The 26823-nt window shown below is 44.9% G+C and overlaps 1 protein-coding gene across 1 annotated transcript in view; it reads right to left on the minus strand.

Moving 5' to 3' along the window:
- LOC306836590 (NLR family CARD domain-containing protein 3-like) overlaps positions 1-10123 on the minus strand; it is a 67324-nt gene extending 57201 nt beyond the window's left edge. The window contains exons 1-2 of the mRNA XM_079363764.1: positions 10066-10123; positions 9715-9919 (exon numbers count right to left, since the gene is read on the minus strand). Coding sequence (XP_079219890.1) covers positions 9715-9919; positions 10066-10068 — 208 coding nt within the window. The 5' untranslated portion in view covers positions 10069-10123. The remainder of the gene's footprint in view (positions 1-9714; positions 9920-10065) is intronic.
- Positions 10124-26823: the final 16700 nt, after the last annotated feature.

The raw sequence follows: 26823 nt of genomic DNA on the forward strand, positions 1-26823 counted from the left end.
AGTCGTTAAACAGTCAATGCAGGGATGCAATTGGGCTCAGCAACATAAAGGAGCAGTGATTTGCGTTAAGTGTCCAAAACAATAAGGTGAAACCAGGAGTTATTAGGGTGATTGCCAATTAAAGTACCCAACTATTGAGGAGCAGATTAGCATTAAGTGTTGAAGACAATAGAGTGAAACTTGACCTAGTTAGGGTGATCATGTCAACCAGTACAGATGTAGCATAACAATACAGTAGGATGAAACCAGACATGATTAGAGTGATTATCATTAAAGTGACCAGTGCTCAGTAAGGTGACTATCAATATGCATTAAAGTGTCCAACTGGAGGCTGACTCTGGGTCAGCAGTGCAGATGAGGAGTGGGAAAAAAAGTGAAAAAAGAATCCAGAGTTCACCGTGTGCTTCTTCCCTGCCGTGACAGTGAAGTGTTGTACAGTCTTATGGCCAGGGGGACAAAAGAGTTCTTGAGTCTGTCCGTGGAGCACGACTGTGACAGCAGTCTGTCACTGAACATGCTCCTCTGACCGGTGAAGGTGCTGTGCAGAGGGTGGTGTGTGTTGTCCATGATGGAGAGCATTTTGTCCAGAGACCTCCTCTCTGCCACTGTCACCAGTGAGTCCAGCTCTGTACCCACCACAGAGCTGGCCCTCCTCACCAGTCTGTCCAGGCGTGCTGCGTCCCTCTTCTTGCAGCTTCCTCCCCAGCACACCACTGCGTAGAAGAGGACGCTGGACACCACAGACTGGTAGAACATCTGCAGCAGCTTTTTGCAGATGTTGAAGGACCCCAGCCTTCTCAGGAAGTACAGACGACTCTGTCCCTTCCTGCAGGTAGTGTCCATGTTAGGCAACCAGTCCAGCTTGTCATCCAGCTGCAGCCCCAGATACCCGTAGGTCCTGACCACCTCCACGTCGACCCCCCTGATGGAAACAGGTTCTAGATGTGGTTTGTTCCTTCGGAAGTCCACCACCATCTCCTTGGTCTTGGAGGTGTTTAGCTGCAGATGGTTGTCACTGCACCACGTCACAAAGTCCTCGATCAGGCTCCTGTACTCCTTTATTGAAGGTGCACAGGTGATAAGCATTGTCCTCGAGAAAATCCTCAGGCAAGCATGGATTGTTTTATAATGCCTGCACGTACCAGGGAGGCCCGTTGCCTATTCTTTGCTGCAAAACGGGCTGGCTCCCCTCTTTCCGCCCCTTTGCAGGGAAAGCAGAGAGAGGTAACTGCTTCCACTATGGGAAAAGGGGAATGTTTAGGTGCCTGGCAGGTGCCCTGGCCCTCCCCTGTTGGGACACCCTCTGTGCTTTAGTCCACTTTTGGTCCCAACTCTTCTCCCACTCTGGGGCTCAAAGTAGAGCATCTCAGTATATTTTGTTCTGAGGACGATGGCTTGTCGAGTGGGCAGAAACCGCCGCTAGCACCTCTAGGGGTGAACTTTTGATGAGGTCATTGGCAGGGCAGCCAGGGCTCTGAATATCGCCCTACCTCAAGACACTGTATCCACCATTTCCAGGTTCGACCTGGACCTGTTGTGCCAGAAATTTTGCACTCCGGCAACAACACATAAATGGTCGCCTGCATGTTGAAGGCTTTCAGACATGCATGACAAGGATCAGGTCGCCTGTGGAGCTCTCCCCCAGGTAGATCTGGCTATCTCCCCGTTAATTTCCCCTTCCACCTCACTCCTTGGCAAAGCTACCTGCTCTAGCAGGAATTGCAGAGTAATGGATGGTTTGCTGGCTAAGCTCCACAGGGCCATGGCTAATTAGACCCGTCTGGCTAACACTGGATCCATTGTGTTCCTTTATCTTCATCAGTTGTCGGCTCAACTGCAAGACGGTTCGGGGGAACCCAGCATTGCCGGCGAGATTCAATTAGCCTCTCAGTGCCTCTCCTCTGTAATGACAGAACAGGCAGAAGCAGCAGGCTGCTCTATGGCTTCCTTTTGGATTGTGTAAAGCCATCTTTGGCTATCCAATCTCAGCTCAAGCAGGGAGATAGGGATTGCTTGCTTAAAGTGCCGGTGGATCCCTTAGCAATGTTTGGACCTCAGGCATCTGCATTGCTCCAGCAGGCATGGTAGGGTCGCCGCTGTGCGCAGGAAATTTCAAGGGACCTGACTAGGCACTTCAGGGGCTCTAGACAGACAAGGCCTCCACTCTGGACGCCTTCCGTCGGCGTAGTAATTGCCAACGGGGGAAAACTGGAAGGCTGTTTGCGAAGGCTCAGGGGCCATCTCGGTGCCCCCCTCCTTCCTGACGGTTCCAGAGCAATGGCATGCCAGACAACAATCGGGGAGCCTGGTTAACCTTGGGGGCGGATCAGTGAGTGGTGTCTACAATGACCCGCAGCTACCGCCTTTAGTTTTATCACAAACCTACCGTGACAAGATTGCCAACCTTCACCACTGTAACCGATCTTCAGCATGCGCAGATACTGCGGGAAGAACTGTCCACTCTTTTAGAGAAAAGGGCCATAAGAGAAGTGGAGCCAGAGAACCAACAAGCCAGGTTTTTCTCCTGTTAATTTTTGGTTCTGATGCGAGACGGGGGTCTTTGACCAATTCTGGACCTCCGGAGGCTCAACCAGTTTCTTTGGCCCCTGAGGTGCAGGGTTAGGGTTAGGTTCCCAGGGTGAGTTAGGCCATCACTGCCGGAGATTGGTTTCCACCATAGATCTCACGGATTACTTCCAGATTCCCATCTGGAAGTGCCATTGGCGCTTCCTGAGGTTCAGCTTCGACAGCAGAGTGTTCAAGTTCTGTGTCCTGCTTTTCAGAATATCTCTTGCTCCCCGAACGTTTGCCAGATGCATGGATGCAGTACTGGCCCCCATGAGGCAGCAAGGGCTCAGGGTCCTGAATTATCTGGACGACTGGCTTATTTGTGCCTCCTCGGAGGAACAATGTGGCCTCCATGTGACTCCTCTCCTGAACCACATTCAGGAGTTGGGTTTTCGACTGAAATGCATGAAAAGCACTCTGCAGCCTTCTCAGGTTGCCATGGTTCTGGACTCCAGGAGGGTGACAGTTTCACTAACACCAGAGAGAGTACAGTGCTTCAGACATTGCCTCAGTCACTTCAGGCTTCATTCCCAGGTCACTTGGGGGCTCTGGCTTCGTCTAATGGGTCTCATGGCTGCCATGGTGCAGGTGGTTCCTCTTGCCCTCTTGAATATGCGACCGGTACAGAGGTGTCTGCTAGGTCAGGGATTGCATCCACAGAGATATCACCAGACAAGGGTGATATCTCATGTCCTGCAATTCTTGCAGTCTCAGCTCGAGGCTCGAAAATCAGCTGTTACGCTATCCCTGTAGCAAGTAAGGCAGTTGAACTTGGTGAATATGCGCTTACTGAAGACGGCTGTTTCTTAATTTCACATTTCCTCAGGGGTGCCCGGAGGCTTTACAATCCACAGGAGGGGACTCCCAGTTCCACCTAGGGACCTGGATCTAGTCCTCAGTTCCTCGGGATCAATAAAGTATCTATCTATCTATCTATCTATCTATCTATCTATCTATCTATCTATCTATCTATCTATCTATCTATCTATCTATCTATCTATCTATCTATCTATCCATCCATCCATCCATCCATCCATCCATCCATCCATCCATCCATCCATCCATCCATCCATCCATCCATCCATCCATCCATCCATCCATCTTCTACTGGCTGTAACCTCTGCCAGAAGAATAAGTGAGCTCCATGCACATGTAAATACCCCACTTCCTGATATCACTGTTTCACAATAAAAGTCTGTCATCGACATTTAAACGTGGAACTTTTGTTGTGAAGACCTTGCCGGATATAGAATGTGTTATTATCGATTGGGAGACGTTTCAGCGGTTCGCATATTTGGGAGGCGTTGCCGAAGTGGGAAATGATTTAACAATTTGAGGTGACTTTTTCACGTTAACCTAAATATTGGTGTGGACATTTCAGCCATCGTTTGAGATTGGTATGGACATGTCCATATGGTCCATACGCAAATCTACGCCTATGCCTCCGACCCAACACAGCATTTCTGCCTAAGGTCTTGTCTGAGTTCCATCTGTCCATCTGTGGTCGAGTTGCGGTCACTCTCCTCTTGCAAAGATGGTCAGGAGGGAGAGCAGAACCAGTCTGTCTTGTGTCCGGTCAGGGCCCTGGCTCAGTACATCTGATGGACACAAGCTTTCAGGACGTCTGACCAACTCTTCATTTGCTTTGACCATGGACATTTGGGCCAGCTCTAGTCAAAACCTCAACTATCTCACTGGGTTGTGGAGACTATCCAGCATACTTATGTCCTCTCGGGTGTGCCTGCTCCATCTGGGATTTGGGCACACTCGACATGCAGTGTGGCTACCTTGTAGGCCTTGTGGCGTGGTGCCTCACTCGCTGGCATTTGCTTCGGCCACATGTTCATCAAAATCAACATTTTCCAGATTCTACTGGCTCAATGTGGCAGCCAGTCCCTCCTTTGGGGAGCGGGTGCTGGGTGTAACTTCTCGGTAGACAACGGGGTCCCTTGGTCAACCTAGCGGTTGTAGGCTGACCTGAGTGGCCTCTGTTCACGGGCTTGGTGGGGTCTTGCCCATGTTCTAAGTCAGTCTTGCGTCTTGCAGACTGGCTCATTCAGCCCCTCTGCCTCCTAGGCTTGGCCTTTGCATCTTGCGGCGCCTTGTCCTGGTTGGCATGTAAATAGTGTATATTTGTAAAAAGTTCATTCTTTGCACACTGATGTATGGGATTGAGTTGCACGGTCTCCTAGCGGGGTGTTTTATAGAGTTACCCTGTACATAGAATGTAACAGGGTGGAGAGATAGTCTCCACTGCTCTCTGGATAAATCATGAAAAGGTTCTGATCAGTACATCACATGCAGCACACGTCTGGAGAAGACATTGGATAAATGCTATGGTTCAGCAGCTGACACACACAGATCTGTCCCCCTCTCCCCTCCGGTTTCTGCTGATCACCATACCATCCTGCTTGATCCAGCAGACACTCCTGTTATAAGGAGCATCAAGCAGTGGACCAACGAAAGCATCCTCACACTCCAAGGATGCTTTGAATCCACTGACTGGGATAACCTCTTGGCCCCCTCTGATGACATTAATGAACACATGGACACTGTTTCATCGTCCTTCTGTGTTGACAACATCATAAGATAAGATAAGATAATCATTTATTCATCTCACGAGCGGAGAAATTTACAGTATTACAGCAGCAAAGCAGGATAGCAGAAGAAAATCACATCCAAATGCAAAGAAAATTAAAATAGATAAAAATATAAGTGTAGAAAAAACATGCATCAAAAACAGTAATCAAGAGCTTGTACGAAAACGAGATGTGCATCAATTAAAGAGCTATTATAAAACGTGCCTCAGAAAGGAACAGTTGAAATGCCAGTAACTTAAAGATGTAAGTCTGTATAAACAGTATGGACACTAACATGCACACAGTGCATATAAGGAGGGAATGTTATTGCACAAATTGTCCCATAAATAAATATTGCAATGCAATAAAAATACAGATACGATCAGGTGACATCTTATAACATTATTATTGCACAAGAAGAAGTAGTAAATTGTCCAGTTTGGTGTGTTTTATGATCTACTGGGAGCAGGCTTGGTTAAACAGTCTGACTGCAGCAGGAAGGAAGAACCTGCGGTATCTCTCCTTCAGACACCGCGGGGGGCGGAGCCTGTCACTGAAGGACCTGCGGTATCTCTCCTTCAGACACCGCGGGTGGCGGAGCCTGTCACTGAAGGAGCTGCCCAGTGCTGTTACAGGACCATGCAGGGGGTGGGAGACGTTCTCCATCAGGGATGAGAGCTTCTTCATCATCCGCCTATCTCCCACCACCTCCACAGGGTCCAGGGGGCAGCCCAGGACCTCCACAGGGTTCAGGGGGCAACCCAGGACAGAGCTGGCCTTCTTCACCAGTTTGTTCAGTCTGTTCCTTTCTGCAGCCGTGGTGCTGCTGCTCCAGCAGTCCACTCCGTAAAAGATGGCTGATGCTACCACTGAGTCATAAAAAGTCTTCAGGAGTGCTCCCTGCACTCCGAATGACCTGAGTCTCCTCAGCAGGTGAAGTCTGCTCTGTGTTGTCAGTCCAGTTTATAGTTCAGGTGAACACCCAGGTACTTATAAGAGTTCACTATCTCAATGTCCTTTCCCTGGATGTTCACCGGTGTGGGGGAAGTGGGTCTGCGTCTGCGAAAGTCCACCACCAGTTCTTTGGTTTTAGCCGCGTTGATCTGGAGGCAGTTCTGCTGGCACCAGTCCACAAAGTCCCTGTTGAGTTCTCTGTATACCCCCTCGTCCCCATTGGGAATTATCCCCTCCATAACAGTCACAATCTACCCAAAAACAAACCATGGATCAGCCCTTGCCCTTAACCCTTACCCTAACTCTTGTGTAATATTTCAACTCTTGTGAGTTCCCATCACCTTCACCTTTCTCATCATCTTTGTGTTACTTCCAGCCCTCATCTAGCATTTGCTGCTTTTTTCTGATGAAGAGAAATAAAAACACACTCACACTTCCTCAGACCAGGTTTCAGTCTGTCTAGTCCACCATGATCCAACCTGGAGGAAGAAAACAGATGACAATCTACTTCATCCATCTTCATTTAAATCACCATCAGACAAGAAGCAGAGTTCATCATTCAGAAACAGTGAGACAGCTTCTGTGTGTCTGTCTGTACCTCAGTGTCTCCAGTCTGCAGTGCGGATCCTCCAGTCCAGCAGACAGCAGCTTCTGTCCTCCTCCTGGATGATTGTAGCTCAGGTCCAGCTCTCTCAGGGGGGAGGAGCATAGAGCTGAGGCCAGAGACGCACAACCTTCTTCTGTGATCAGACAGCCTGACAGACTACACACACAGACACACATGCAATAGATCAATAAGCAAGTTCTCTTACCTGCTTTTTGTAAACATATCTGTGAGCATGGTCTTTTTTACATGGTCTTTTGTAAAAAAAATAAATAAAATAAATTAAGATTTATTTTTGTGCTTTTTGTGCCTTCATTGAAGAGATAGGACAGTGTATAGAGATGTTAATCAGGGAGAGAGAGTGGGGATTGACATGCGGGAAAGGAGCCACAGGATAGAGTCGAACCCAGGCTGCCTGCAATGAGGACTAAAGCCTCCATATATGGGGACGTGTGCAGTACCAACTGCACCACCAGTGCCCCTCTTTTGTAATGTTTACCTTTACCTTTCTTTTCGTGAAGTGTCTTTAGATAACGCATGTTATGAATTGATACTATACAAATAAAGATTGACATGCACACACATACACATTAGGCTTCACATCCATTGGTCCATTCTCAGTTGTTTTACCAGTAACATCTAGTCATAACCATGCAGATGAACAGAAACAACTTTATAATCTGATCAGCTGTACACTAACCTGAGAGTGTCCAGTCTACAGAGAGGACTCTTCAGTCCAGCAGACAGCAGCTTCACTCCTGAATCCTGCAGGTTGTTGTTGCTCAGGTCCAGCTCTCTGAGACTAGAGGACAGGGAGCTGAGGACTGAGGACAGAGCTTCACAGCTTCTCTCTGAGAGCTGACAGCCACTTAGCCTGAAGAGGATTCAGAAGAACTCAAATGAAAACAATTACAAACCATAGTTGTTATTTCTGAATAAAGAGAACTACATTTAACCTGGATAGTTATGCGAGCACGTACAGAGCTTTGTTTGAAGCTTTGATCACAGGCAGCAGCCTCAGAAGAGCCTCCACTGAAGCAGAGTATTTCTTCAGGTCAAACACGTCCAGATCTTTTTCTGAGGACAGTAAGATGAAGACCAGAGCTGACCACTGAGCAGGAGACAGTTTATCAGTGGAGAGACGTCCTGATCTCAGGGACTGTTGGATCTCCTTCACTAGAGAACGATCATTCAGTTCATTCAGACAGTGGAACAGATTGATGCTTTTCTCTGCAGACAGATCCTCACTGATCTTCTTCTTGATGTACTTGACTGTTTTCTGATTGGTCTGTGAGCCACTTCCTAGATGCATCAGCAGATCTCGTATGTGACTCTGATTGGTCTGTGAGCCACTTCCTGTGTGTGTCAGCAGACCTGTTGTGTGACTCTGATTGGTCTGTGAGCCACTTCCTGTGTGTGTCAGCAGACCTCGTATGTGATTCTGATTGGTCTCTAGAGAAAGACCAAGGAGGAAGCGGAGGAACAAGTCCAGGTGTCCATGTGGACTCTGTAAGGCCTGGTCCACAGCGCTCTGATATAAAAGAGTTGGGTCAGGTTTTTCTCTGATTACTTTAGACCACCTGGCTGTTGTTAGTTTTTCTGACATCAGATTGACTCCAGAGTTGATGAAGGTCAGGTGGACATGAAGTGCAGCCAGAAACTCCTGAACACTCAGATGGATGAAGCAGAACACCTTGTCCTGGTACAGTCCTCTCTCCTCTATAAAGATCTGTGTGAACACTCCTGAGTACACTGAGGCTGCTCTGATATCGATGCCACACTCTGTCAGGTCTGACTCATAGAAGATCAGGTTTCCTTTCTGCAGCTGCTCAAAAGCCAGTTTTCCCAGAGACTTAATCATCTTCCTGCTCTCTGGACTCCAGTGTGGATCTGTCTCAGCTCCTCCATCATACTTGATGTTCTTCAGTTTGGACTGAACCACCAGGAAGTGGATGTACATCTCAGTCAGGGTCTTGGGCAGCTCTCCTCCCTCTCTGGTCTTCAGCACATCCTCCAGAACTGTAGCAGTGATCCAGCAGAAGACTGGGATGTGGCACGTGATGTGGAGGCTTCTGGATGTCTTGATGTGGGAGATGATCCTGCTGGCCTGCTCTACATTTCTGAATCTCTTCTTGAAGTATTCAACCTTCTGTAGATCAGTGAACCCTCTGACCTCTGTCACCATGTCAACACACTCAGGAGGGATCTGATTGGCTGCCGCAGGTCGTGTGGTTATCCAGAGGCGAGCAGAGGGAAGCAGTTTCCCCCTGATGAGGTTTGTCAGCAGCACATCCACTGAGGTGGACTCTGTGACATCAGTCAGGGTCTGGTTGTTTTTAAAGTCCAGAGGAAGTCGACACTCATCCAGACCGTCAAAGATGAACACAACCTGGAACTCTTCAAACCTGCAGATTCCTGCTTCTTTGGTTTCAGGAAAGAAGTGATGAACAAGTTCCACCAAGCTGAACTTTTTCTCTTTCAGCACATTCAGCTCTCTAAAAGTGAATGGAAATGTGAAGTGTATGTCCTGGTTGGCTTTGTCTTCAGCCCAGTCCAGAGTGAACTTCTGTGTTAAGACTGTTTTCCCGATGCCAGCCACTCCCTTTGTCATCACTCTTCTGATTGGTCCATCTCTTCCAGGTGGGGCTTTAAAGATGTCTTCTTGTCTGATGCTTGTTTCTGCTCTGTCTGGTTTCCTGGATGCTGTTTCAATCTGTCTGACCTCGTGTTCCCCGTTGACCTCTTCAGTCCCTCCCTCTGTGATGAAGAGCTCTGTGTAGATCTGGTTCAGAAGGGTTGGGTTTCCTGCTTTAGTGATCCCCCCAAACACACACTGGAACTTCTTCTTCAGGTTAGATTTCAGTTTACGCCGGCACTCTGCAGCAAATGTATCTGAATGACGAAAGAAGTTAAATCAATGAACAGATCCTGATATAGATCACATGACCATCTGAGTTTAAACCTCTTTGTCCTTTTTCTAAAATATGAAATCTGTTCAGATGTTCTTACTGCTCTGCAGACAGTCAGCCAGCTCCTCCTGCTTCATTCTCTTCAGGAAGTGGAGAGTGATTTTCAAAAATGCCTCTTTACAGCTTCTCCTCTGCTCTTCATCCTCACTCTGATTCTCTAAGCATTCTGGGTAATCTGGACTCAGAGCCTTCTGGACTCTCTTCAGCTCGTTCTTCACAAAGGTGACGATGTTCTCCTCCAGCAGCTGGAACAGAAGGAGACACTGGATATTTCCTATAAAGTGGTAGAACTCAACATGTGGTTCATGTGTCAGTCTGAAGGTCAGCTGCTCTAAACACAACAATAACTTAGCATTACATTCTTCTAATGGTAGTTTATGAAATAACACACCATAAAGATGGAGTCCAGGTCTGTTAGATCCTGCTGGTCTGATGGATCTCTGTGAACCTGGGAGCTTTCCTGTTGAACTCTGTGACAGGACATATTACACAAGAAAACAATGGGTCATAAATGATGAAGCTCTGAGCCAAGATATGAGTCTTTGAACCACAGAGTCAGAACATTCACTGGATTTTTAATTCTTACCCTCCATCAGCATCACGTCCATCTTTAAAGTTCATAAGACGACCCTTAGACCAGTCACTCTTCATGGACACACAGCTGGGTCCAGGAGAGTCTGGTCTCTGGTCCTGCATCCTGATACAAACAAACAGCTGCTTCATGAACAAAGATCATCTTTAATCAGATTGTTCCAGTTCAAACTAGCAGATGGATCATCAGTAATCAGGAGGCAGAGCTAAAGTTCTCCACAGTTCTGTTTCTATTAGAACAGTATCTCACTCAGAATACAGCCAACACTGTGTCTGTCCTCACATTCTTCAGACTGATGAAATCAAAGTTCACAGAAGACGACTCAAACAGAAACACAGCTCAGAAAGATGCCAGCAGGAACAATAAAGGTTAGAAGTCCAACCTGCATTTTCAGAGAGAAAGAACTCAGGCTAGCTACAGACAGATGAAGATACTGCCATTGACCACCAGGGGGGGGACAGAAGGAAAACCTCAACATGATGATCCACAGGACAAAGATTTATAAAAGAATGATTACAGATCAAATGAATCCTCAATAAGGCCCACAACTGAGACTCAGAAGTAGATTAAGATGACCATGAATATCATGAATACAGAGCTTACTGTAAGTCCACAAGCTGCCCTAAACTACTATCAGGATACAGAACTGATCCAGATCCAGGACCTGTCCTTTTACAAGTTCAGCGACCTCAGCCTGGAACTCTCTTTTGGGACAAAGTCTTCAGACTGACACCACTTCAGAGGGCAATAACTGCTGCTTGCACTGTGGGAAATTACCTAGACTCTCAGGAGACATCTCTGAACAGAGGTGTCAGAGAGCCACAGGAGGGCCTCCTCCTTCGCAGACAGCACCATACGAATGTCAATGTTATTTGATTATCACAGAGTCACTGTCTCCAGACAGACAGAATACACTAAACTTTAAACAACCATTGTAATGTAAGATCACCATTTGTTAAGTGTAAGGTCACCTCCCCATATCTCTCTGTATTGTATAAAAGGACTTGTAATGTAAAGGTTCGGGAGAAGATGCTCTGGCCTCTCCTCCATGCTGCACGTATTAAAAGAGATCTGATTCAAGCGCCACCGTGAATTTTCTTCTTGAGAATTAGCAACTCTCCACCTCGTAAAAGGAGAATTTTCCACGACAGCACCATCACAGTAGTTTATATCTTGTGATGATGTTGATCAAGACAGCAGAGTCAGTCCAGTATCTGGATCCAACTGGGTTTGTAAAAACCAGAGGTGGGACAAAGTCATTGTCTTACAAGTCCCGACTAATAACAAGTCAGAAATCCTAACCTTTGAATTTCAAGTCCTTAACAAGTCATTCGCTCTCTTCACCAATTTAAATGTCATTTTATACAACACGAATATCTGTTACGTTAACAAAAAATGATTATTTATCCTATTTCTTCAAATCAAATAAAAAGATCAGTGTGACGGAGTGTGACTCTCTGTTTGTATCAGAAAGCGTCTGTGTGGAGAAGTTCACAGACTACAGCGGGCTGTGAGATAACGTCACAATCGTTTAGGTTGTGATTGCTGATCAATGTAGACACGGTGAACGGAGAAAAGTCCAAACAACCATTTCACTGGATCACATGTGTTTCTGACCTTAAAGACTCAACCTGTATGGATCATGTATGTTCCATTGTGCGAAAACTTACAGCTGGCTTTCCTGTGTGTGTATGTGTGTGAGAGAGAGAGAGTGTGTGTGTGTGTGTGTGTATGTGTGTGTGTGTGAGAGAGAGAGTGTGAGTGTGTGTGTGTGTGTGTGTGTGTGTGTGTGTGAGAGAGAGAGAGTGTGAGTGTGTGTGTGTGTGTGAGAGAGAGAGAGTGTGTGTGTGTGTGTGAGAGAGAGAGTGTGAGTGTGTGTGTGTGTGTGAGAGAGAGAGAGAGAGAGAGAGAGAGAGAGAGAGAGAGAGAGAGAGAGAGAGAGAGAGAGTGTGTGTGTGTTTGTGTGTGTGTGAGTCTGTCTGCCATACAGCGGCTGTGGCTCAGTTGGTAGAGTCGTCGTCCCTCAATCGGAAGGTCGAGGGTTTGATCCCCAGCTCCTGCTAGGTGTCCGATGTGTCCTTGGGCAAGACACTTAACCTCAAATTGCTCCCCCTGCTGCATCTGGGGCGTATGAATGTGCGTGAATGGAATTAATTACTATTAATTATTATTATTTACTGGATGGTCCACATAACCAGCCATCAGTGGGAATGGGTGTGAATGGGTAGGTGTGATCTGCGGTGTAAAAAGCACTTTGAGTAGTCGGAAGACTAGAAAAGCGCTATACAAGCTCAAGTCCATTTACCATCTAAAGTAACACCTTCAAACCTCAAGTATTTTCAAGTTGTTGAATGAGTCATTGGTGTTATAGTCCAAGTGAGGTCACGAGTCATTGGTGTTATAGTCCAAGTGAAGTCACGAGTCATTGGTGTTATAGTCCAAGTGAGGTCACGAGTCATTGGTGTTATAGTCCAAGTGAGGTAACGAGTCATTGGTGTTATAGTCCAAGTGAGGTCACGAGTCATTGGTGTTATAGTCCAAGTGAAGTCACGAGTCATTGATGTTATAGTCCAAGTGAAGTCACGAGTCATTGGTGTTATAGTCCAAGTGAGGTCACGAGTCATTGATGTTATAGTCCAAGTGAAGTCACGAGTCATTGGTGTTATAGTCCAAGTGAAGTCACGAGTCATTGGTGTTATAGTCCAAGCGAAGTCACGAGTCATTGGTGTTATAGTCCAAGTGAGGTAACGAGTCATTGGTGTTATAGTCCAAGTGAGGTAACGAGTCATTGGTGTTATAGTCCAAGTGAGATCACGAGTCATTGGTGTTATAGTCCAAGTGAAGTCACGAGTCATTGGTGTTATAGTCCAAGTGAAGTCACAAGTCATTGGTGTTATAGTCCAAGTGAGGTCACGAGTCATTGGTGTTATAGTCCAAGTGAAGTCACGAGTCATTGGTGTTATAGTCTAAGTGAAGTCACGAGTCATTGGTGTTATAGTCCAAGTGAAGTCACGAGTCATTGGTGTTATAGTCCAAGTGAAGTCACAAGTCATTGGTGTTGAACTCCAAGTCACGTCGCAAGTCTTTCATGATTTTGTACAGTCCAGTCCAAAGTCATCAAACCTGCGAGTGGAGTCTGACTTCAGTCCAAGTCCTATGACTCGAGTCCACACCTCTGGTATAACCAGTGAGGAGCTTTAAAGATCTTTGTCTGCAGTCTTCATGATCTGCTCACCAGAGTCCTGCCAAGATCACTGGACCAAATGTTCAGCACCATGACATCATCCCTGATGGAGTCAACGGGCCTCAGCTGGACTCAGGTAGCCTTCACTAAAACATGACTAATGAATGGTAAACAACATGATGAGCAGCAGCTTCAGTCTGTGAGGTCAGCTGCTGCTCTCATTGCTGGATGTGATGTTGTCAAAGACTCACAAACACACTGACATGGTTTATCATGTTCACTTCAGCTGACTGTTGTACAGGTGAACAATGGGCTGCCACCTCCACCATTAGATACTGATGACAGACTACAAAGTGCTGGACCACCACATGAATCTTCAAACAAAGTCAGGACATAAACTTCACTTTTCAGAGCTCACCTTCCATCAGCACCACGTCCATCTTTAAAGTCAAAAAAATGTTCTATGGAGCGGTCACTCTTCATGGACACACAGCTGGGTCCAGGACAGTCGGCTCTCTGTTCCTGCATCCTGATACAAACAAACAACATTATTAGTTACTGTGAGCAGCAGGTGAGACACTGATGATGATGATGATGATGAAGGTGGAGTGATGCTGTGACATGGAGAAGAGTCATAGGCTGGATCCCAAGTCCCTTATTTGCACCGAGTGTCCTCCGAGTTGTCTCCTCCACTTGCGCCTTAGCCCCGCCCACCAGAGATGCACGGAGGAAACGAAGCCGAGGTGAAAGGACCGAGGAAATCAGCTTTAAGACACATGAGACGTTGTTTCCTCGACAGCGTCACATGACGCGACATCAGCTGATTACGTTCAGCTGTCAATCAGCTGAACAGCTGTTTATGTCCACACACACAAACACACACTGTATTATTTCTAATCAAACACACATAGTTACAGTGTTTCGTCTCTTTACCTGATAAAAAAGGACAGTTTCTACCGACTAAAAGATTTCATTTTGAATTGTCTATAATTATTGATTATTATTAAACAGTTTGGACTTAACCTAGCCTGTATTTAGACAACGAACTCTATATTTTATAAACACAGATATTTATGTGTCAGGATACTGAAAATGATTGATTAGAATCTAAATGATGAAACTTTGTGAAGATAAATAAGTGAGAATATAAAACGGACTCCCTCTTCATCAAACTGTCATCCTCATCATCATCAGACATTCAAACAGTCTGAGGGATGATGAACAGAACATGAAGGATGTATTGACTTGATAGAAGTTCTCGAGCTTCATATTTGGCTGTTAATCTTCATGTCAGACTCTTTTTAATCCCAGCTCATCACAGAGCGACTCTTTACAAACTCAATGATGTTCATCATCTGTTTAAATGTCCGACGCTCCGTTTAGCCTCTTTTTAATGTCCGTCTTTTCTTCCGTATTAAACTCCGCTCATGTTGAGAAGTTTCACTGAAGTCTGATCCGCTGCAGCGTCCAATCAGTGAGTGATATACGAGAAGGGGGCGTGTTTGTCAGTGAAAAGACTTCCGTGAAGTCAGCTCTCGTGTCTCCTCGGTCATCGCTCCTCGGATCAGCCTCCTCTCTCCTCGATCCTCTCTCTTCCGTTCGCTATAAGAGCTTTGGGACGATCCTCAACATGGCGGCTTTGGAACTACTTCCTGTTCGGCCGAGGACCGAGGACCGAGGAGACTTGGGATCCACGCATGGACAGTTAGAGATGGTGATCTCACCACAGAGCTTCCTGTTCCTCACACAGAGAGGTTTTAGAGGAAGGGACTCCCTCCTCTGTGTCCTCACACTAATTCATAGCAGAGCGCCCCCTGCTGGAAGAGCTGACCTCTGTGAAGAACCATCATTAAACAGTTAGTACATCTTTAAATCTAAATCTTCACAGTTAAACTGGTCATCCGTGGAGCTTGACTGGGACAAAAATACAACAAACAGACAAAAGCACCCTGACATGCACACACTGCAGGATTCCCAAAAACCACCGTGAAACTCAACAGTTAGCACCATGGACTAGAGGAGACCTGGTTACTCTCCCTCTCTCTTCTGACTGACTTCCTGCTGATTACACACTTTTCCCCCTCCACCTGTGGCTGCATGTTAGAAGATACTGCTGCAGAAGAAAATGTTCCAACTAGGGAGGCATCGATTATGGATTTAGACATCCTGATTATAGTCTGAGAAAGAATCCGGATTTCACCATTATCATGATTATTTAGCATGAATTTCTCAACATGACTAATGTATGAAATCACATGAACAGGCTTTGTGACATTTGACTTTTTAAAAATAAAAATAATAAAGTAATCAAATAATCCAGAATGAAATAATAAAGGTAGATAAAAAGTCTCTCCCTTTGAATTGGAAGCATTGTGGAACATTTCTCTACTTAAATAATTTTAATATATTTTTTTCATGATTTATATTCAAACGATTAAAAATAGATGTCATTGAATAAATAACTGAAAAAAAAAACTAAACCGCTATAAAATAAAAAAGCCAATTTCAATATATAAAGAAAGAAGCCAAGGCTTGTCAAGACCTACTGTCATTCTTCAACATTAACAAATGCAAAGTCCAATAAAATAAACTAAATGGACAGTGCAAAAAAAAAAAATCCAATCAAGCTATTAAGAAAAACAGAACAAAACAAAAAGGGTAACCCTTACCCTAACCCTACTCTAAACAATGGATATACACTCAACAAAAATATAAACGCAACACTTTTGTTTTTGCTCCCATTTGTCATGAGATGGACTCAAAGATCTAAAATTCATTCCAGATACACAATATTACCATTTCTCTCAAACATTGTTCATAAATCTGTCTAAATGTGTGATAGTGAGCACTTTTGCTTTGCTGAGACAATCCATCCCACCTCACAGGTGTGCCACATCAAGATGCTCATCAGACACCATGATTAGTGCATAGGTGTACCTTAGACTGTCCACAATAAAAGGCCACCCTGAAATGTGCAGTTTTTGCTTTATTGAGGGTCTGGGGACTCAGAACCAGTCAGTATCTGGTGTGACCACCATTTGCCTCATGCAGTGCAACACATCTTCTTCGCATAGAGTTTATCAGATTGTCAATTGTGGCCTGTGGAATGTTGGTCCACTCCTCTTCAATGGCTGTGCGAAGTTGCTGGATATTAGTGGGAACTGGTACGCGCTGTCGTATACGCCGGTCAAGCACATCCCAAACATGCTCAATGGGTGACATGTCCGGTGAGTATGCTGGCCATGCAAGAACTGGGACATTTTCAGCTTCCAAGAATTGTGTACAGATCCTTGCAACATGGGGCCGTGCATTATCTTGCTGAAACATGAGGTGATGTTCATGGATGTATGGCACAACAATGGGCCTCAGGATCTCATCACGGTATCTCTGTGCATTCAAAATGCCATCAATAAAATGCACCTGTGTTCTTCGTCCATAACAGATGCCTGCCCATACCATAACCCCACCACCACCATGGGCCACTCGATCCACAACATTGACATCAGCAAAGCGCTCACCCACACGACGCCACACACGCTGTCTGCCATCTGCCCTGAACAATGTAAACCGAGATTCATCCGTGAAGAGAACACCTCTCCAACGTGCCAGACGCCATCGAATGTGAGCATTTGCCCACTCAAGTCTGTTACGGCGACGATCTGGAGTCAGGTTAAGACCCCGATGAGGACGACGAGCATGCAGTTGAGCTTCCCTGAGACGGTTTCTGACAGTTTGTGCAGAAATTCTTTGGTTATGCAAACCAATTGTTTCAGCAGCTGTCTGAGTAGCTGGTCTCAGACGATCTTGGAGGTGAACCTGCTGGATGTGGAGGTCCTGGGCTGGTGTGGTTACACGTGGTCTGCGGTTGTGAGGCCGGTTGGATGTACTGCCATATTCTCTGAAACGCCTTTGGAGACGGCTTATGGTGGAGAAATGAACATTCAATGCCCGAGCAACAGATCTGGTTGACATTCCTGCTGTCAGCATGCCAATTGCACGCTCCCTCAATGCTTGCGCCATCTGTGGCATTTTGCTGTGAGACAAAACTGCACATTTCAGAGTGGCCTTTTATTGTGGGCAGTATAAGGTACACCTGTGCACTAATCATGGTGTCTGATGAGCATCTTGATGTGGCACACCTGTGAGGTGGGATGGATTGTCTCAGCAAAGCAAAAGTGCTCACTATCACACATTTAGACAGATTTATGAACAATGTTTGAGAGAAATGGTAATATTGTGTATCTGGAATGAATTTTAGATCTTTGAGTCCATCTCATGACAAATGGGAGCAAAAACAAAAGTGTTGCGTTTATATTTTTGTTGAGTATATATTTTGTAAATTTTAAAAAATTGAATCATATTCAAACTTTGCTTAATTGTTTCGTCATCATCATCCCACAAATGGAAATACATATACTTTTTAAATTGGTCCAAGTATATTGTTGTTTTAAGTTTAGTTTCCCTCTAAAGTTTTAACCCCCCCGTCTGTCTTTGAACAGTGTTTGTTTGTTTACAGGTAGCAGTTTATGATTTACGTTATACATTATTTGTGTAGTCTTAAATTCTACTAGATCCTCAAACTTTAAGGTGTGATTTTAAAAACAGTATTATGGTGTGTTCATAACTGTTGAGACCTTTTGCTCAAGAAAAAAAGAGTCTCAAGAAAATGAGTCTGATGTGTTTTATTAAAATAGAAAACAACTTTAAGTTTCATTCATGCTCAGACATGTTATGCTGTGTGCACATGCGCAGCTGCGGTAAAACACTTTAATTATGGCACCTGGTAGTCACTTTCACTCAGTCCATCAGCACATAGCCCGTTGGTATGCAATTGCTACTACTCACACTGCCTAATAACCTGTTAAAGTCACTTACATGTGTGTGCACTGTACATCAATGTGTCTGTTAGCTGGCAGAGAGTAGCTTGTTAGCCTGGAGCTCACAAGACGCGATCGCTCGGCGACGCGGAAGCTGTATAGCATTAGGCTATCATTATTAGCCAGTTGTGGGAGTCTGATTGTTTAGAGTAATTTGCTGGTTTCTGGTGGTGGTGGTCATGGTGGTGGTTTGGTGATTCATGGTGTAGCGCCACGTCATTATGTTGCGTTTGTGCGTGTAAATCACTTGGAAGAAGCACGGGTGACATGGGTTCGGTGACAGCGTCCATAACAACGGAGTCCATAGCAACCAGTGATGGTTGCTGTGCGCATGCTCCTCTGGTTGCTAGGCATTCTGGGAAATGTAGTTTATATTGTTTAAACCAGATTTACTACATTTTTTAAATTTCATTATTATAGTATATTATTTGAATAATATTTTTGAAAAATATTTGTTATTGTTTGTTGTATTTCAGGTTGATGACCTGTGGTCATTTAATTAAAAATAAAATTAAGGATAAAACACAAGTTATGACATTGTGTGCTTCCTGATAAGCCTTTATGGAGGGTTAAGGAATGGATAAGTCCGAACAATAACATTGTTTACTATATGAATGGCTCTTTTTTAGGCTGATTGACAGCTGAACGTGATCAGCTGATGTCTTGTCATGTGTCGCTGTCGAGGAAAGGATGTCTCATGTCTCTTAAAACTGATTTCCTGGGTCCTCTCTCCTCGGCTTCGTTTCCTCCGTGCATGTCTGTTGGGCGGGACTAAGACGCAAGTGAAGGAGACAACTTGGAGGACACTTGGTGCAAATAAGAGAACTGAGACACAGAGATTGTCAGTGTAGAAGTGGTTTCATGACAATGACTCACTTCCTCTTAACCAGAGGGGAGGGGGGCTGACACTGTACAGACGTGACAGGACTAGCCTTCTGTCAATTTAACTCAACCAACCAATGAATAGCTGTCTCTGATTTATGGGTTACAATTGTTGGACTGTTACAGTCCAACAGTCACACTGTGAAGAGGAACTTCTAATATGTGAACAACAGAAGTCAAAGTGATTCAACTTTACTGTGAGAAATGTCTCCAAGCAGAACTGAGACGTAAAACACTTCCTAAACCTCTCACTGACTCTTTCAGGATTCCTGTGTTTGAACGATCAAAGTGTACAGTCTCTCACTTGTTCTCATGTTTCACAGATTCAACATTACTCTTACGTTTGTTTACCTGAACTCAGTCAGAGAGCCTCAGTCCTATTTATTTATTTGTTCGTTTAAAAGAGCAGTTGTAATTCTGCTCAAAAGGAGTGGGCCGAAGCAGAAGCTTATCAGCGCCCACCCCCGAAATCATTACAAAAAGAATTTACATCAAAATGGTGCAAAAAACCAAAGTTTCAAAGTGCGAAGCATTAGAGCACAGGAACACCGAGTGGGGAAGAAAAAAATAAAAATAAAAATAGAGCAGCATGCACACTTACACACAATGTACCCGTTTGAGCTTTAATTTTACATCAATGCAAATTGATTCAACTGCTCCCCCAAGAGGCAACGCGTTTCTTCTTCTCTATACTTATCAAAAGTCTTTTGTTTGTATTTATATCTGAACAGTATAAATATATGTTATATATATATATATATGCTCTTATATGTGAACATTGTTTCAAATCCCTCTTCAAATTATTCCACAATTGTACCCCAATAACTGTCGGGCTAAAACTTTTCAGGGTTGTGCTATGTTTCTGAATCCTATAGTTTAATTCATCTCATCATTCATAACGACCCTTACGTTCTTGGAACCTTCTATTTGGCTTGGTAGCAGTTTGTAACTTTCTTTGTATAACATCTGTACAGTTTGGAACTCAAAAATGTCACAAAACTTCATAATCTTTGATTTTAAAAATAATGAGTTTGTTTGGTCCAAAAACCCACCTTTATGAATTAATTGAACAGCTCTTTTTTGTAGCATTACTAGTGGTTTTAATGTGCTTTTATAAGTACTGCCCCAAAGCACAGTACAATAATTTAAATCGGGTAGTATGAGAGAACAGTATAAGGTATGTAGAGCTTTGATGTTTAAAATGTGCTTTGCTCTTGCTATTACTGCAATGCTTCTTGATATTTTGGAAGATATGAAGCTTAGCGAAAGTTCAGTAAGGAAGACTTTAAGTGATCCACAATCAGGTTTCTCAGCCACCCTTTTTTCACGCTATCTCAACGCAAGCAATGTTCATGCTGGCAACGCATCTTTCACAGGCATATCTCTTTTGGCGGCAACGGATATTTACAGTGCATAGAGGACTCTGTTGGAAAATATGTTCTAATCCATCTCACTATTCAAGCTTTTCATTCAGAATAGAAAATGCATCCTCCGCAACTTCTATCATCGAAGCGCAAACTTCTCTGAAACCTTGTCATGTAAACTAACGTAAATACCTGGTGGCAGTGGTCTTTAGAATTCTACCATCCGTTTGTTTGCTTTTGAAAAATTCTACTTCTTGTTCTGATCAAATATTCTGAATTTAGGATATTTTGTACTACTCGCTTAAATGCAAGGAGGACCCTAAGTATCAAATGTTTAGCGGCTTAATTATTTCTAACCAACAGTTTTTCTTTTTTCTGTCATAAAAGGTCTAATTTTCTCTTGTTATTTATCTTTGCAGTGAATCACTATAAGTTGGGGTTTTCATCGACATTGAAGGAAGGCATGGCAGTCCCTTAAACAAGCAGCAGCATCTAGTCCTCCGCAAATTCAATGTATGGCAAAGGTTGGCAAAGCATCAGTCACAGCCATATCGTTGGCAAATCACCTTTCACAAGTATATTACGTGGTATAGCTTATTTAATGGGTATAGAGGTATTTGTAGTAACATCTTTCACGAGCACAATCTCAATGCTTGGCTCACAGGTGTAATTCTTCTGTGGCAAAGAATCTTTAAATGGGCATAATGGATTCTGTTGGAAATCTCAACGCTAGATATCTTTCAGTTTGCAAACCATCAGTGCCTGCAGTGAATCACTATAAGTTGGGGTTTCGTCTACATTCAAGGAGGGCATGGCAGTCCCTTAAACAAGCAGCAGCATCAAGTCCTCCGCAAATTCAATGCATCAGTCACAGCCTAATTGTTAACAAAGCATCAGTCACAGCCGTAGCATTGGCAAAGCATCAGTCACAGCCATATAGTTGGCAAAGCATCAGTCACAGCCATATCGTTAGCAAAACATCATGATCAGCCATATCGGTGGCAAATCTCCTTTCACAAGTATATTATGTGGTATAGCTTATTTAATGGAAATAGAGGTCTCTGTTGTAACATCTTTCACGAGCATAATTTCAACGCTTGGCTCACAGGTGTAATTCTTCTGCGGCAAAGCATCTTTAAATGGGCATAGTGGATTCTGTTGGAAATCTCAATGCCAGATATCTTTCAGTTTGCAAACCATCAGTGCCTGCCATATCGTTGGCAAATCATCTTTATCAGATCAAATGTTTAGTGGCTTAACTATTTCTAACCGTTTCTTTTTCTTTTTCTGTGAGACATATCCTTGGAAAATCATCAGGCCAGCCATATCATTGGCAAATCACCATTAGTGACATATTGTTGGCAAAACATCAGGTCAACCTTATGTCGGCAAATCATCAGGTCAGCCATATCATTGGCAAATTATCATTAGCGGCCATATTGTTGGCAAATCAGCATTAGCAGCCATATCGTTGGCAATGCATCCCAACTTTATCATCCCAATAAAGCATCTATCTATCTATCTATCTATCTATCTATCTATCTATCTATCTATCTATCTATCTATCTATCTATCTATCTATCTATCTATCTATCTATCTATCTATCTATCTATCTATCTATCTATCTATCTATCTATCTATCTATCTAAAGGGTCCGCCCCTTTTCTTTTGGGGGATCTATCCTACTGACGAGCAGATCATCATCACTAAATCGCATCTTCCACCACATAGAGTCCAAGCGCCAAACTTTTCTGTCAGATCTCATTTTGTCAATCACACTTTCACTGTAATAAATTCATTCTTAATATCACTTGTCTCTCCTGATTAAAACTAAGCTTGGTGAAAGTTCAGTAAGGAAGACTTTAAGTGATCCACAATCAGGTTTCTCAGCCACCCTTTTTTCACGCTATCTCATTTCCGCTGTCATTCTCGAGCTGTCAGTTTGGGCCGTCCGTGGGTTAATCAGCTGTTCTGTCCCGGACCTCATCTAACCAATGGCACAGCGTTCGTTCTTTGTTTTCGGCCTATCATCGTTCAGCTCTCCTTTTAAAAATGATCCTTTTTCTTCCCTAGTTCTTTCAAGCTGGCTTTGTGCGCCCCTCCACCTCCCCATCACCATCATCTTCAGAAGCAGAGTCAACTCCCATCAATTCTTCTCCCACTCGGTCTCATCAAACCATCAGTCCTCCACCACCAGGGTCTGGACTCCATGGGGGGATCTATCCTAATGACGAGCAGAACTTCATCACTACATCGCATCTTCAACCTCATAGAGTCCAAGTGCCAAACTTTTCTGTCAAATCTCATTCTGTCAATCACACTTTCACTGTAATAAATTAATTCTTAATATCACTTGTCTCTCCTGATTGAAATATATTTAATGCGAGCTTTCCAAGTAATTCTATCGTCTATAATCACTCCAAGGAATTTAATTTCATGCACCCGCTCGATAATAACACCCTCTATCTGAATTGCTTCCTGAGTATTGAAATTACAGTTACCAAATGTCATTATTTTGCTTTTACTCAGATTCAAAGATAGTTTGTTTTGTTTGAACCACTTATCAACACTCTTGAGTTCCAAGTTAACAATCTGACAGTCATTGTAAATCATCTCCTGAAGCAAAGATATTTGTATCGTCTGCAAACAAGATGAATCTAAGAATTTGAGATGTCTTACACATGTCGTTTATGTACATGATAGATAGATAGATAGATAGATAGATAGATAGATAGATAGATAGATAGATAGATAGATAGATAGATAGATAGATAGATAGATAGATAGATAGATAGATAGATAGATAGATAGATAGATAGATAGATAGATAGATAGATAGATAGATAGATAGATAGATAGATAGATAGATAGATAGATAGATAGATAGATAGATAGATAGATAGATACTTTATTGATCCCGAGGGAAATTCAAGGCATCCAGTAGCAGTATACAGACAGGCAGGACACAAGACATTAGTTACAATACACACCCGCTGTCCCCCCTCCCCTCTGTATACAATAATCCCCCAAACAAGATTTAACAGCCCCTATGTGACTAAGAGTAAACATAATTATATGTTAGACCTGTGCAGTTAGCATTAGCAATTAGACTTAAAACTTATATAGCATAATGTACATAACCTGTGAGGAGAGAAAAACATGTGTTGGTTAAGAGAGACCTGTAAACAGTTAAAGAGCCTTAGAAAACAAAGTGCTGGCCTTCTAGAAACTAGTTACATGTGCATGTACAGAGGTGTTTGAGCTTATGCCAGAGGTGTGAGTACAGTCGTTAAACAGTCAATGCAGGAATGTAAATTGGCTCACCAACTTAAAGGAGCAGTGATTTGCATTAAGTGTCCTAGACAATAAGCTGAAACCAGGAGTGATTTGGGTGATTATCGTTAAGTACCCAACTATTGAGGAGCAGATTAGCATTAAGTGTTGAAGACAATAGAGTGAAACTTGACCTAATTAGGGTGATCATGTCAACCATTACAGATGTAGCTAAACACAACAGTAGGATGAAACCAGACATGATTAGGGTGATTATCTTTAGAGTGACCAGTGCTCAGTAGGGTGACTATCAATATGTATTAAAGTGTCCAACTGGGGGCTGACTCTGAGGTCAGCAGTGCAGATGAGGAATGAGAAAAAAGTGAAAAGAAAAAAAGAGTTCAGGGTTCACCGTGTGCTTCTTCCCTGCCGTGACAGTGAGGTGTTGTACAATCTGATGGCCAGGGGGACAAAAGAGTTCTTGAGCCTGTCCGTGGAGCACGGCTGTGACAGCAGTCTGTCGCTGAACATGCTCCTCTGCCCGGTGAAGGTGCTGTGCAGAGGGTGGTGTGTGTTGTCCATGATGGAGAGCATTTTGTCCAGAGACCTCCTCTCTACCACTGTCACCAGTGAGTCCAGCTCTGTGCCCACCACAGAGCTGGCCCTCCTCACCAGTCTGTCCAGGCGTGCTGCGTCCCTCTTCTTGCAGCTTCCTCCCCAGCACACCACTGCGTAGAAGAGGACGCTGGACACCACAGACTGGTAGAACATCTGCAGCAGCTTTTTGCAGATGTTGAAGGACCCCAGCCTTCTCAGGAAGTACAGACGACTCTGTCCCTTCCTGCAGGTAGTGTCCATGTTAGGCGACCAGTCCAGCTTGTCATCCAGCTGCAGCCCCAAGTACCCGTAGGTCCTGACCACCTCCACGTCGACCCCGCCGATGGAAACAGGTTCTAGATGTGGTTTGTTCCTTCGGATGTGCACCACCATCTCCTTGGTCTTGGAGGTGTTTAGCTGCAGATGGTTGTCACTGCACCACGTCGCAAAGTCCTCGATCAGGCTCCTGTACTCCTCCTCCTGTCCATCCCTGACACAAGCAACTATCGCAGTGTCGTCCGAGTATTTCTGCATGTGGCAGAGCTCAGAATTATACTGGAAGTCAGAGGTGTACAGGGTGAACAGGACAGGGGAGAGCACGGTCCCCTGTGGTGCTCCGGTGCTACTGACCACAGTCTCAGATGTGCAGTCCTTCAGTCTGACGTACTGTGGTCTCTCTGTGAGGTAGTCCGTGATCCACCTCACCAGGTGCGAGTCCACCCTCATCTCGGTCAGCTTGTCTCTCAGTAGGAGGGGATGGATGGTGTCGAAAGCGCTTGAGAAATCAAAGAACATGATTCTCATCACGCTGCTCCCTTTGTCCAGATGAGAGTAAGCCCTGTGTAGAAGATAGAGGATGGCATCGTCCACGCCCACCTTTGCCTGGTATGCAAACTGCAGGGGATCCTGTGCGTGTTGTACCTGGGGTCTGAGGTGTTGGAGCAGCAGCCGTTCGAAGGTCTTCATAACGTGGGATGTCAGAGCGATTGGTCTGAAGTCGCCTGGCTCACTGGGGTTTTTCTTCTTGGGGACAGGGGTGAGGCACGAGGTCTTCCAGAGCACAGGAACCTTCCCGAGCCGCAGGCGCATGTTGAAGATATGCTGAAGTGGCTCCCCCAGCTCAGCAGAGCAGGCCTTTAGCATCCTGGGACACACCTTGTCTGGGCCTGCTGCCTTCCTGGGGCGGAGTCTCTTCAGCTCCTTGCTCACCTGGTCTCTGGTGATGGTGGGGTGGAGGGGGGATAGATTGTCTCTGGAGGTTGTATCTGTTCTGGTGGAGGTGTTGGGGGGAGTGAGAGGGGGGGGGGGGGGGGTGTGTAGAGGGGTGCTGGGGGGACAGGCCCTGGCTGCAGTGACGGGGCTGTCGAACCTGTTAAAAAACAAGTTGAGCTGGTTTGCTCTCTCAGGGTCCCCGTCTTCTGCGTTGTTGTTTTTCTTTTTGCAGCCTGTGATGGTCTTCATGCCCTCCCAGACCTCCCTCATGTTGTTCTGCTGCAGCTTCTGTTCTACTTTCCTTCTGTACTCCTCCTTTGCCTCTCGGAGTCTGACCTTGAGTTCCCCCTGCACACGCTTCAGCTCTGCCTGGTCTCCCTCCTTGATTGCCCTTTTCTTCCTGTTAAGGATCTCCTTGACATCGCTGGTGATCCAGGGCTTGTTATTCGGGAAGCAGCGCACAGTTTTAGTGGGAACCACAACGTCCATGCAGAAGTTCATGTAGTCAGTTGTGCAGTGTGTGACCCCCTCAATGTCTTCACCATGAGTCTCTTGCAGGGCACTCCAGTCAGTGGTCTCAAAACTGTCTCTGAGCGCCTCCTCTGCCTCAGGAGACCACTTTCTGAAGGTGCGAGTAGTTATCGGTTGTCTCTGGATCATAGTTTTGTACTGTGGCTTTAGTAGGACCAGGTTGTGGTCGGACTTACCCAGAGGTGGTAGGGGGTGGCAGTGTAGGCGTCCTTCACGTTTGCATACAGGAGGTCTATTGTCCTGTTCTTCCTGGTGGGACAGCTTACAAACTGGTGAAAGTCCGGTAGTGTGGAGTTCAATGTAACATGGTTAAAGTCCCCTGAGATGGCGATGAGAGCATCCGGGTGCAGCGTTTGTAATCTTGAGGTGGTCGCGTGGATGACATCACACGCAGTTTCGCCGTGTGCCCGGGGAGGAATGTAAACACAGACCACGATCGCGTGAGAAAATTCCCTCGGCATGTAGTAAGGACGGAGACCCACCGCCAGCAGCTCGATGTCTTTGCTGCACGTTGCCTCCTTCACAGTAACATGTCCATGGTGGCACCATCTGTTGTTAATAAACAGCGCGAGTCCTCCTCCTTTCCGTTTGCCGCTGCGTTTCATGTCTCTGTCCGCTCTCACTGTAGTGAAGCCC

This window comes from Symphodus melops (genome assembly GCF_947650265.1).
Source record: "Symphodus melops genome assembly, chromosome: 1".
NCBI classification, from domain to species: domain Eukaryota; kingdom Metazoa; phylum Chordata; class Actinopteri; order Labriformes; family Labridae; genus Symphodus; species Symphodus melops.